Here is a 12,859-nt window from a genome sequence, read left to right on the forward strand (position 1 = left end):
AACGACAGAGATCAATTTGCAATTCTATATATAAAATAATAAAAAATAAAACATATTATACACATTGTGAATTAATTCAATCATATTACATCTCATCTTAATAATCTTTCTATTAAATATTTCATCTGAAAATAATTAATAAATGATGCATTGATTCATATCACATTAATACGCGTCAATTATTTTGCTTTTGTTTATTAAATTTGATTAAAACAAAAAACAATTGTTTCGATTGCAATGAAAATCCTATCGTTGATAGAAGAAGACCGACCGACTGACCAACCGACCGACCGACCGAATTGTTTTATTTTTTTTTTTATTTTTTTTCATATTAATTAAATAAACTTTGAATGATTATTTTTTGTTTGGTTTTGAAGTCCTCGTTTAGACCGATGACTTACTTTCATGCCCTCCCATCGCGAGACTGCTCGTAAAGGCCTCAAGGCCCTCAGTGTTCTCATCGAACGGAAGGCCGGGATGTCGGCAGCGCCGGCCCAGATTGCGCCCAAGTTGATCAGTGATAGCTGTTGTCATTAAACATTGATATATATGATGCATCTCGTACGTTTTTTTTGTAATTGCTATACCTTAATAACGTTTATACACATTAGAGTGTGATCGATTAAGAGAAATCACTCCACTGGAAGCTTCCACGTACGGCTCCTAGTGATATTTTTGTCTTTTTTTTCTTTTTTTTTGTTTTCTTTAGGATAGGGAATTTTTTAGGTTGATTCTTGTAAGGGGATACTTAAAGAAATATAGAAATAGAAGTAGAAATAGATAAATAGATAGATAGATAGATAGATAGATAGTTAGTTAGTTATATAGATAAAATGGATTATGAAAACGGATTTTCTCATCATGGATGAAATTTTGGTTTTGTTTTGTTTTGTTTTGGTTTGGTTTGGTTTGTTTTGTTTGTGGGAAGAAACAATTTCAAAAGACTTAGGACTAAATCCACTTGATTCGAGCACTCATTTTTAGTTTGTTTGTTTTTTGGCCCTTTAAAAGGGTATCATGTTTTGAATTGAACAAGATTTATATATTTTATACAAGTGCTCGAATTAAGTGAATGACTTACTAATATAACACTTAAATGAAAATTTTGAATCTTTTTTTTTTTTAGATCCATTCGAACGATTTCTTTGAAATTAATTCTTTGATCTTTTTTTTTTGTTTTTTTGTTTTTAACTACAATTTCAATTGAATTTCAATTTATGTTTCTAATTTGTTTGATATTTGTTTTATTAAGTCGATATAGAAATTGTTCGAGATGTTTGTTTTAATAATGGTTAATATTTGTTGCAAAGAACTTGTGTAATCGAGTTAAAACTAAATTAATTATTAATTATTTGAATAACATTTTGTCATTATTTAAACATAATGTTAACATTAATGATGATTACACGTGTTCTAAGTTAAAAAATGGTAATACAATTAGACATGTATACAGGTTTATAATAATAGGATAATAATAATAATAATAATAATAATAATAATAATAATAATAATTTATTAACTTACCATGACGATAATGAAATCGAGCCAGCACCAGGCATTCGTGAAATATTTCTTGAAACCAAGGGCCAACCATTTGATCAACATCTCAAGGAAGAAAATCACCGTGAAAATTCTGTCCATGTAATAAAGGATATCTTGAAGGATGGGTCGTTGTTGCAAATGAACATCCTCCAAAGCCTAATTTCAATGAAACAAATAAAAAAAAAAAAACAATAGAACACTTAGCAATATAAAAAATTGATTAATTGAAGAATTATACAAATGTCGAAATTTATTCATCAATTAATTATTTCGTTAATTCTTACTTGTTGTACTTTTTGTTTTTTATTTTTATTTTTTTAACAATTACTTCTTCCCTTTTTTTCTTCTTCTATTAATTTAATTATTATTAATACTATGCCGTCCACAACGTATAATTTTTTGTATGACACCAACGTGTGTGTCACCGGACGTCATAGTGTTAATTATTCAATCATATTTCATATATAATACAATCATTCATATATAATAGTAAGTTTAATTGAGAATAAAAATTGTGAATGATTATCAATTAATTAATTGTTAATAAATATATATATATATATCCTAAAAAATAATTAAACAAATAAATAAATAGGCGAATACTTACGAGAGCTAAACTACTCAAAAGGATCATCGTGATAACCGCACTCTCGAAATATTTGTTCTCAATCAGTTGGAAAGTTTTCAATCTTAAATTCGTCCAACCTTGCCAAAATGGTGCATCATCGTCCCCAGCCAAAAATGGGAATTTTTTATAACAATTTTCTGGACAACAATCGGCCGGATAATCGGAATTAATTGGATCCTTGTCGGCTTGTATGATTTCACTTTCCATTATACCGACACCCTCGTCACCTTCATCTCCCAAGTCTGTGAATATAAATTAGGATTTTTTTGTTTTTTTTTTTTCATTAGTATTATTAGGAAGATAAATACTTGAACTTTGACTAAATTTAGGATTTAAAGGTTGAGTCTTTTTTTTTTTTAAATTTTTATTACATTCGTCCTGTTCGAGATCTTCTTTACTGGCATCCTTCTTTTCTTCACCGTTTAACGAATCCATGCTACCTTTGTGACTTTCGTCCTTGAATGGCCGATTTTTATGACTGCCATACGATTTGTTGCTAATAAAAATACAAACAATATCAAATTAATATAAAATAAATTTAATTTGTTGCTAACAAAAAAAAGAAAAAAATATCAAACAACAAAAATATACGAATCGTTGCATTGTGTGTTTGTTTTGTTGGATTAATTGTTAAATTAACTAAATAATAATAATTATTATTATAAAAAAAAAAAATTAAGAACAAACCTAAAGGTGTCCTCTTCATTTTGATTAATATAATCATTGTCCAATCTATAATCCCGATGATTTATCGAATTTCCAATGACCTTGGTGTTGTTCATGCACAATTTGCTCTTTTTCAATTTGTTCTTCAGATCTCCTTCGAAAAAGAAAATCACAAGTGATGGAGTATCCACAAAACAATTATTTTATTAATGTCAGCATTGATTTTTTTAAATTTTTTAATTCAAAAATTTAAGCTTGGGCTTACCATGAATCGTAAATTCCATTCCATCACCAATGGCTACCTCGAGTTGATTCAATTCCTTCGCACTCTTTTTATCTCTGTATGCTTCCAAATCGCTATCTGCAAGATCTAGGTCCCCATCTCGATCAATTCCATCTGCACAGTCATAGAACAAATCTAACCCGCCCTTTTTTGGACTTTTGTTTTTTTTTTGTTTTTTTTTTTTGGGAAGACAATTTTGCAATTTCAATTAGAACGTGCGTCGTTTTTTTTTTTTTTTTCACCAACAACTACACAACATTGTTCTTTCTTCTTCATTATTTGTTTTGTTTTGTTTTTTGTTAATAGGTACACAGTATAGTTTCTTTGTTTATTGACGAAGATATTTAAAGTATAATTAATAATTAAAAAAAAAATAGATACATTAGAGAGAAAGAAACAAATGGTGTTTCAATCAATGTTATCTTCATTTGTGTTGAATGAAATTTTGTTCAGTCAGCATGCAAGAAGCTTCAACTCGAGTCATTCGTGTTCCTTGCGATGTTCGAGTGAAACATTGTATATCTCGAGATATTTTTGTATTGTTTAAACAAAAAATTAGACTTCTTCTTCTTCTTCTTCTTCTTCTATGTCATTTGTTGCAGTGATATCGATAAGATTATTATTAACTTTAACAAATAATATTGCGATTATAAATTAAGATTTAAATACTATCCTATCTTTTAAGTTGGATAAAACTGCACACAGTGTGCAAAATTTGATTAAAATCGCTTCAGTAGTTTAGTTAAGTAGTTAAGTAACTTAAGTTTAGTTAAGTTGTTGCGAAAAAAACAACGTGACACGTAATTTATATACATATATATGTAAATAAAGTATATAATCGTATCGATATCACTTTTGTGTATTTTAAATTATAAATTGTCAACTATATTATCTACCTCTACTACTTAATTTTCTAACTTCTCGCGTTCGATAACATCGAATCGATGATAATCGAAACGAATTCACATTGAATTCCATTCTCCATGTTAGAATGAAACTCTAACATACACACACACACATACACACACACACACCCAACCCAATCATATGAAATTTCCTGCTGTTGTTAGAATCATTTTCGTAATGTTTAAAGATGGTGGATTAACACCTCTCATACGAAATACGCGGACCCAAATTAACGAGCGAAGCAACATATAACTGCCAGGCTGCTAAATAGCGAAGCAAAATTAATAAAAATTCTTAATGTTGTTTGATCTTTGCTGAATGTTTTTTTTTTTTTTAATTTTTTTTACGAAAAATTTGCATATTTGTATCTTTCGAAATCCCACCCAACGTCATTTTAAGGTTGTCACGCGAGTATGACTTTGTTCAAATCCTAAATCGAATTCGCGAAAAATTGAATAAATCAACTGAAGGACAAAATTAGCGACAAACAAAAAACATATGAGAAAAATTAATTAATTGTTTTTTTTTTTTTTGCGTAATTAACAATAAAAAAAAAAACGTGTCAGTCAACGTTCAATTTATATATCTTTCTTTTTTTCTTTAATTGGATAAACAATTAAAAATATAAAAAGTATTTCACTTAAATTATTGTTTGGTTATTGAAAGATTGAAAAATAAGCAAACAAAAAATGAACACCTGAGAGGGATGAGGAGAGGAGGGTGAAAGAACATACGTTTGACTGACATTGAATAATAGCCGATTATATATAAACAAATAAAGAAAAGTATAATAATAATTTAGAAAAAAAAAATAAAATAAAATAAAAGAAAAAAAAAAGCCGAACCGAAAAAACAGTGCCACGAACTACACAGCGCACACAGCAAGCGATCTGATTGGATATAAACCTTCTTTCCAACTGTTGGACGGTCCCTCACCTGGCGCCTGATCGGATATCTGATTGGTGAATTTGGCTCGCATCAATTTAGCAAGAGTTAGGAAATTTCTCTTGATCCATTTAACGAAACGTGCTATACGATCTATTGCTTCTGCTATTTTGTTGGTGTCATTGTCAGCAGTCGGCGCCGATAAATTCGATGAACCGAAATTGCTCAGTAACAGGGCCAAGAAGAGATTCAGCACCTGTTTTTCAAACATAAATTCAATTCAATTCACAATGAAAATCAATTAATCCTATATTGAATCTAACTATTCACATTATTATTATTATTAATAATTGACATTAGGAACTTAAAAGTAAATTGAACAGAAGAGTTGACAGTGTGTTCATCTACACAAAATTTCAGATAATAAAATAACCCTATGTTGTATCAAAATTTGATTACGTTTTAAATGAAACAAAATTGGTATACCTCTTCTATTAACACTATGCCGTTTTCCGAATGGCTCCAACATGGAACCACCGGCACTTACACGATAATTTTTGCATGGCACCAAAATGAAGCCACCAACATTTACCCGATAGTTTTCACATGGCACCAAAGTGGAGCGACCGGACGTCATAGTGTTAATAACCAATTGCTTTGCGTAAATCAGACGAAATATAAACTTATGAACATGTGTAATTATTTGCAATAATATTTCGAAGTGAAACTGAAAATGTCTTACTGTATTCCAAAGAGTGAACAAGCTATTTTCACTAATTATAATTATGTTAATGAAATAATGAATAAAAATACTTACAACAAGATTACCGATGACGACTGTTGCGAGGAAGAAAGGTATACAAGAAACGTCTCCAACGAGCATACAATCCCACATTGATTCAATCCATTCTCCGCAAAGTACACGAAATACAATCATGAAGGAATGCATGAAATCGGTAAAGTTCCATCTTGGTAAATCCCCACCTGGGAATCGATCCACGTGATCGGTGTAATTTTTGCCAAACAGTTGCATACCCATCACGGCGAAGATGAATATGATGATACACAAGACGAACGTTAAGTTACCCAAGGCACCAACTGTCCTACCCATGATGGATATCAATAGATTTAACGTGGGCCATGATTTTGCCAGTTTGAACACTCTCAGCTATTCAAATGAAATCACAAATTATATATTTCATTTATTTTTAATTAAGTTTATTTTTTCAATTCAACATTAAACAACAAGATTTACTTACCAATCGAAAGGATCGTAATACAGAAAGACCTTGTACACCTTCCAAACCTAACTCGAGTAAAGATAGGGCAACGATGATGAAGTCAAATATGTTCCAACCTTCTTGAAAATAATACTTCGGGCTCATAGCTACCAACTTGAACGTTGCTTCGATTGCAAATGTAGCCGTGAAGAACTATGTTGAAATGTTTCATAAAATTCATTTAATATTATTTCTTTTTTGTTGCTGTTGTTGAAGTGAAAACTTCTATTAGAATGGGTATGATTTGAAAAAAATGAAACGCGGTGATGTAATGGGGAAAGGAACTAACACGTAGAATGGGTGTGATTTGAAAAAATGTAACGGATCGGTAGGCGGCGATGTAACGGAGCAGTGGGAGGCGATGAAATAAGAAGAGAATACAATTATCTTACACCAGATAATTTGTATTCGTCTCATTCTCTCGAAAGTTAGTTTTATGAAGATTTTACTTTTAACATGTGTGATCTGCACTCATGTTTTTTTTATCTTTAGTATAGAAATTGCATACTACTTTTTTAATATTACTATGTTTTATTTAACTTTGTTGCTCTCATTAGTGAAATAAATAGGACACGTGTCCTGAGTGTTAATATTAAAGAGAAGGAGTGTGGGTGGTTGGGTGGATTGATGGATGGGGCTGAGTTGGATGGGTTGTTTGAAGCAACCTAATAAAATATAAATTGACTGATGATTGATAAACAATGATGATATTATTATTATTATTATTATTATTAATAGAATTATGTTTGTACTTACATAGTTACCAGATTTAAGAACTCTTTCCATATCCTTGTCCATATCGTGATGATCCAATGCCATGAAAAGTGTATTGACGACGATGCAAAGTGTTATGAAGAGTTCTACGAATGGATCGAATACCAGAAGGGCGACGTACTTTTGTATCTCGAGCCATAAATTACAGCAATCCCAAACGCAGAAGATATCGATGCAACGTATGATCCCGGCCAATATTTTCTCCTTTAACGTGGGCCCTTCCTCATCGTCGTCTGTCGGAAAGTAATAGGTCGAAACTGTAACGCGCGTTAGTCATTTTGTCTGGTACCACTCTTTTTGGGGAAAGAGGTTTTTTATTTTTATTTATTTATTTATTTTTTTAATTATTCTTTGATCATCTTTATTTAAGGATTATTATTGTAAGTAATTGTTCAAGCATCTTTAATTTATTTTTTTGTTTTTTTTTTTCTTTTTTTTTCTTGACAAAATTTGACACGTTTGACACGGGCAGGTGAACAAGCAGTATCAAGCAAACAAGCTGGATGAACGAACAAAATGATTACACAATGGAAAGTTAACACGAAAATATTTTAATTTAAGGATTATTTCGATTAGTTTTCATTTGATTATCATTAATAATTTTTACAAGCAACTTTAATTATTTTTTTTTTGACAAAATTTGACATGGGCAGGTGTACAAGCAAATCAAGCAATCAAGCAAACAAGCTGGGATGAAAACTAACGATCAATGGGGAAAGTTAACAAAAATATTGCAGCGTGGAAACAATAAAATGATTTTAAGCAATGTAGAAAGTGTATTTTGTTAAAAATTCGATATATCGAATAGAAATAATATTCGTTAATATTTGCATGCTGTCTGTCACACACACACACACACTTTGACGAAATTATCTTCGTTGTTTATTTTATTTTGAAATTATTTAATTATTTTCATTTAGATTTATTTTAATTATTTTGTTAATTTATTTTCAAAAATTATTATTTTGATTATCAGATACATTGAAATTGTACCGAGTTAAAAATAATAAAACATAAGGAAGATAATTTTCATTCGTGGTTTTTTATCACACTTTTTCATTTCTTACACGAATAAAATGCAACATTCAATAAATTGAATTTTTTTTTTGAAAAAAACAATTGCAATAGTTTTGGATGATACAAAATTTAGCGTGCGTGGGGATGACACAATTTAAAAAAAAAAAAACAAAGTTAGACACGATTATTGATATTAAATAAAAAAAAAAAAAAAAGAAAATGAAAACAAAATAAAATAAATCAACAAAATAAACAACAACAACAACAACAAAATAATCGAGTTAGAACGTTGACTAGTTTTGTTATTTTACCCGCACAAAAAAAAACAAACCAAAAAAAAAAAACTTTCGTATCAATTCGCAAACGAATTTTCTATTTAATTAATTATGAAATAATTGTGTGCAAATGCAAAAAATGCAGTAGCTGCTGCTTAGTGGTGGTTGGTGAGTTGATTGGTGGTGGGTGGTGCTAACTGCAGCTGCTGCAATTGAATTTGAATTCGCGACGAATAAAAAGCAGCAAAGGGTTGGCATGTCTCAAATGACTTTTTAATAAAAATATATATATATATATATAAAGTATATAATTTTAATAAGCCACCCTATGTATGTATATATATGTATCTATATACTATTGTATGTATGTAATACGAAAGCTTGAAATATTTCGTGCAGCTGCAACGAGATAAATCGCTAAAATCCCTGCCTGCGTGTTGATGAAATACCAACTGTGAGATCTCGATAACAAACTCTATTTCCCCAAAAGTACAAATAACATTTCATCACATATTTTCTCCTCCTATGTTAATTCAATTTTATTTAGTTTTATTTATTTTTTTTTTCATCGCGATTCAATGATTCAAGAAGATAATGAAAAAAAAAATGTACAATTTCTTGATAATATTCTATCAGCCCTTTATTTTCTTTTTTGTTTTGTTTTTCTTTATACTCCGATTAATAAAAAAAATAATTTATAAATATATTATAATATATTATCGGTAAAATAAAAAATATTACGCGTTATAAAATTAATTAAGAAGAAAATAAATAAATAAATAATAAATAGAAAGAAACATTTGTGAACAACCTAATCAAAATATAATTGACAAACAAAATATTATATATATATATATATGTACAAATAAATTATTAAAAAAAAATAGATAGATAGATAGATAGATAGATAGATATATAGATAGATAGATAGATAGATACACGTTAAGCCAAATAAACACGTTTAACACATACCCTAAAAACATATAAATAATATAATCAATTATGTACCATGTGTACAAGGTGTGTATGCCTAATAAAAATAATAAAAAAAAATAATCAGAAGGTATAACCTTGACTGATAGTAATAATTAAATAGTAAATAGTAAATAGTAAATAGTAGGACGAATATAATACATCGAACGACTGGATTATGCATCGCACGATAGACAATGAAAAAATATGCACAATTGCGACAAGGGTGACAGATAATCATAGAAGGAGATAGATAACTAGATAGATAGATAGATAGATAGATGGGGTTGTGAAAAGAGAAGATTACAAAAAAAAGAAAAAAAGAATACACATCTTGGTTGAATGATTCGATCGCACGTATGATTACCTCCTTGCTCAGGTGTTCTGCTTTGACGTCCTGCTGCTTGCTCGATAATATCGTTCAGCACCATCACATCTGTGAAAGGAAAACAAACAAAAAAGAGTGTACCTAAAAGGGCCTAAATACGTCACACGGTGATTATTGCTGGTGAATTTATCACACACTGATATTAAAAAACCAGATGAAAAAAGAAAACAAAAACAAAACAAATACACGTGGTCTCTGTGTGTCAAAATATTTTGTTTCTTTTTTCTGACATCGTTCAAATTTTAAAATAAAACAAAATGAGAATTGCATTTAGACAAATGAATGTGATGATTGAATGAAAAAATGCATTTTGTGACAAATGAATATGATTGAATGAGAAATCTCTCAACATTTACAATGACATTTGTCAATGAACACATTTGCCATTTGCATTTGAAGTGTTGGTACGTGTTAAATAGGATTCTTTTTTTCTGATTTTTTTTTTGGGGGGTTGTGGTTCTTTTTTAGTTTACATTAGATTGTACTTGAATCTTTTTTCTAGTTTTATTTTTTTTTTTTTATAGAAATGTTAGATTGGTATTTGATCTTACCCTTCATATCTACGACGGCGTGTTGTTGGGATGGTTCGATGAAAGGATTATCTTGTTGTTTAGCTTTACCCATGGGATCACTTTCCAAATCACTTTCCTAAATATAATAATAATAATAATAATAATATTATAAATAATATTATAAAATATAATATAGTATTATTTTCTAAAATAAAAATAATTTACACAAATCCAAAGTACAACCATAATAATAATAACAATACTAATATTTAAATAAAATATTATATAATATAGTATTATATTATCACAAATAAAAATAACTCAGGCAAACCTAAGAAGTTTGACCATAACCTCAACAAATACAAAATACAACCATAATAATAATAATAATAATAATAACTTACACAGTGAAACTTTTGATTACAATCAGTAAGATGACCATTAACAGATGGTGGCCTAACCGATCTACTTCTCAGTCGACTTTCCTTTGTCATTGGTTTGCCAATGGAATTTGCAATACCACCAAGTAGATCACCATGAGAAGTATAAGATAACCTTGATGCATGTGAGGTGTATGATGAATGCCTTGAGCCAAGATTCGCATAATAAACTGGTACAACAATCGTGCCATTTTCTTCAGACATTGGGGTGACTGCATTAGAATCGTCAGCGTAAGGCAAATGTTCTTGGGCATCCAAATAGGTCGATAATACGAGGGGTTTTCTGTCACCACCTGGTGGACCAACGAATCTACCACGACCATTGCGTATCGTAAATTGATGACTTCCACGACTACTTCTTCGAAGGTTGAAAGGTGAACCAGGTAGGCTAAGGCTCGCCTGTAATTACAAACAAAAGCGGAACACCGCTTTTCTCTTTCTCTATTTCTTTCTCTCTTTCTTTCTCTTATTTTTTATTTTTTTTTTTTTTGGTTTTGTTTTGTTTTTTCTCTTTTTCTTTCTCTCTTAGTTTTTTTTTGTTTTTTGTTTTTTTTTTTCTATTACATTGGACACACCTTTTTTTCTATGTTATATTTAATTATACGTGTGCATGTGCATATGTGTCTGTCTCTGAGTGTTATATGTTTAAAGGATTGTGTTGTTTTCTATTCAGGGTTTATTTCAATGGCGGATCAAATCAAATAATTTTTTAAGCTACCTAAATTGTAATTATTGTAAAAAAAACAAAACAACATTTCAAATTGTAAGAATAAATTCAACTTCAAGTTGATTTTATTCTAAAAATGAGCAATTTAAACCTGAAAACTTGGGGTCATCGGTCGATTGCAGCGACACACAGCGGTGTTTCTTTTCAAAATGGCGCTTAAGTATACATATTAAAGTTATTTCAATCAAATGAAATAATAAAGATTATAATTTTGTCCTAAGCCCTCAGATAAAGTGTAAAATTCAAGATTGAGGTTTAGGGGCAACTTACTTTTGGTTAAAAATAAAACAAAAAAATTGTTTTCACAATTAACAACATAACCTCTTTTAATGCTGTTTAGGTTAAAAATAACAGGGACACAGTCCTAAGAAAAAAAACAAACAAAAAACTAACAATATTTATATTTAAATAAATGATTGAACTTTATAAAACAAATATGAATATAATTTATTGCAGAAAAAAAAATTATAAATAATTTTAATGAAAGTTTTATGAAGAAGAAAAAAATATTCTTAAAAAGTCAATCATTTGATCCACCATTGAGTTATTGGGATCAATATTTAGAATATAAAACACCTAAAAAGAGAGAGAAAGAGAAAAAGAGAGAGGGAGAGAGAAGAGAGAGAGAGAGAGAGTAGAATTGTGAAATATTTTGTTGGAAATTAAAAAAAGAAATATATATATATAAAAATATATAAAACAGGTGACCATTGATTTATATAGGTGTCGTTTAACAATAATAATAATAATAATAATGTTGTAAATAATCTTGGACAAACCATTCTAACCAGTCTCATTCCTTAATTCATTTATTTATTTATTTATTTATTTATTGTTTTTATTTTATTACAAACCACTCGACACCATGGATACGAAATTATTTCATTGTAATAACATATGGGAATATGTAGATATTATATTTACCCCCTCCCCTCCCCGAAGTGCATTCGTTTCACTCGTTCTTCCTCCCTTTTATTTGTTAGTTTGTTTATTTATTTATTTTTTTTTTAATAATTTTTTTTTTAATATAAATAAATATTTAATTTGATTTAGATGAAAGATATGATAAAATAAATATATTTATTAATTATATTTTGCGAGAATATGTTGAGTAGATAAATTAGGATTGATGATTATAATAATAATAATATTATTATTAATATAATATAATAATTTATATAATAATTTATTTATAATAATAATAATATTAAAGTTATATATTATAATAATATAAAATTATTATAATTTTTAATGGTACTTAAGTATTAACGCCATCGCAGCAAAAATTCAGCTAATGCGCTAATAAAAAGCAATTTTTTGTTGTTCGCACACAATAACCTTGTTGTTTGTACACAGCAACCGTCAGGGTTGTGTCAGGGTTGCGCAAATAAAATGTTTCTAATTATAAAAGTGTTTTGATTGTTTTAAATAAAGTTTTTTTATTCTATGATTTGTTGCAACAATTTAAAGTGTAGATTGGCGCATTAGCGGAATTTTGCTACGGTTGCGTTAATTCGTTAGTACCTTTTTAAATTAATAATTTAAATTAATAATGATTATAATA

At 28.9% G+C, this 12,859-nt stretch overlaps 1 protein-coding gene across 14 annotated transcripts in view; it reads right to left on the reverse strand.

Moving 5' to 3' along the window:
• The window catches only part of para (sodium voltage-gated channel paralytic), a 55,681-nt gene that overhangs the window by 21,141 nt on the left and 21,681 nt on the right, over positions 1–12,859 (reverse strand). For 4 of the 14 annotated variants that reach the window (XM_089176736.1, XM_089176729.1, XM_089176731.1 and 1 more), the window contains 12 exons: positions 10,533–10,967; positions 10,168–10,264; positions 9,596–9,664; positions 6,947–7,221; positions 6,170–6,343; positions 5,728–6,078; positions 4,932–5,166; positions 3,102–3,233; positions 2,858–2,990; positions 2,542–2,666; positions 2,150–2,412; positions 1,525–1,698 (listed from right to left, as the gene is read on the reverse strand). In XM_089176736.1, coding sequence (XP_089032862.1) covers positions 1,525–1,698; positions 2,150–2,412; positions 2,542–2,666; positions 2,858–2,990; positions 3,102–3,233; positions 4,932–5,166; positions 5,728–6,078; positions 6,170–6,343; positions 6,947–7,221; positions 9,596–9,664; positions 10,168–10,264; positions 10,533–10,967 — 2,463 coding nt within the window. Of the gene's footprint in view, positions 1–401; positions 525–1,524; positions 1,699–2,149; positions 2,413–2,541; positions 2,667–2,857; positions 2,991–3,101; positions 3,234–4,931; positions 5,167–5,727; positions 6,079–6,169; positions 6,344–6,946; positions 7,222–9,595; positions 9,665–10,167; positions 10,265–10,532; positions 10,968–12,859 lie in introns of all 14 variants that reach the window. The other 10 variants (XM_089176733.1, XM_089176723.1, XM_089176735.1 and 7 more) reach the window with 7 other exon arrangements.

This window comes from Polistes dominula, unplaced genomic scaffold (genome assembly GCF_049000335.1).
Source record: "Polistes dominula isolate Pdom_NZ unplaced genomic scaffold, Pdom_raw_medaka contig_80, whole genome shotgun sequence".
Classification (NCBI taxonomy): domain Eukaryota; kingdom Metazoa; phylum Arthropoda; class Insecta; order Hymenoptera; family Vespidae; genus Polistes; species Polistes dominula.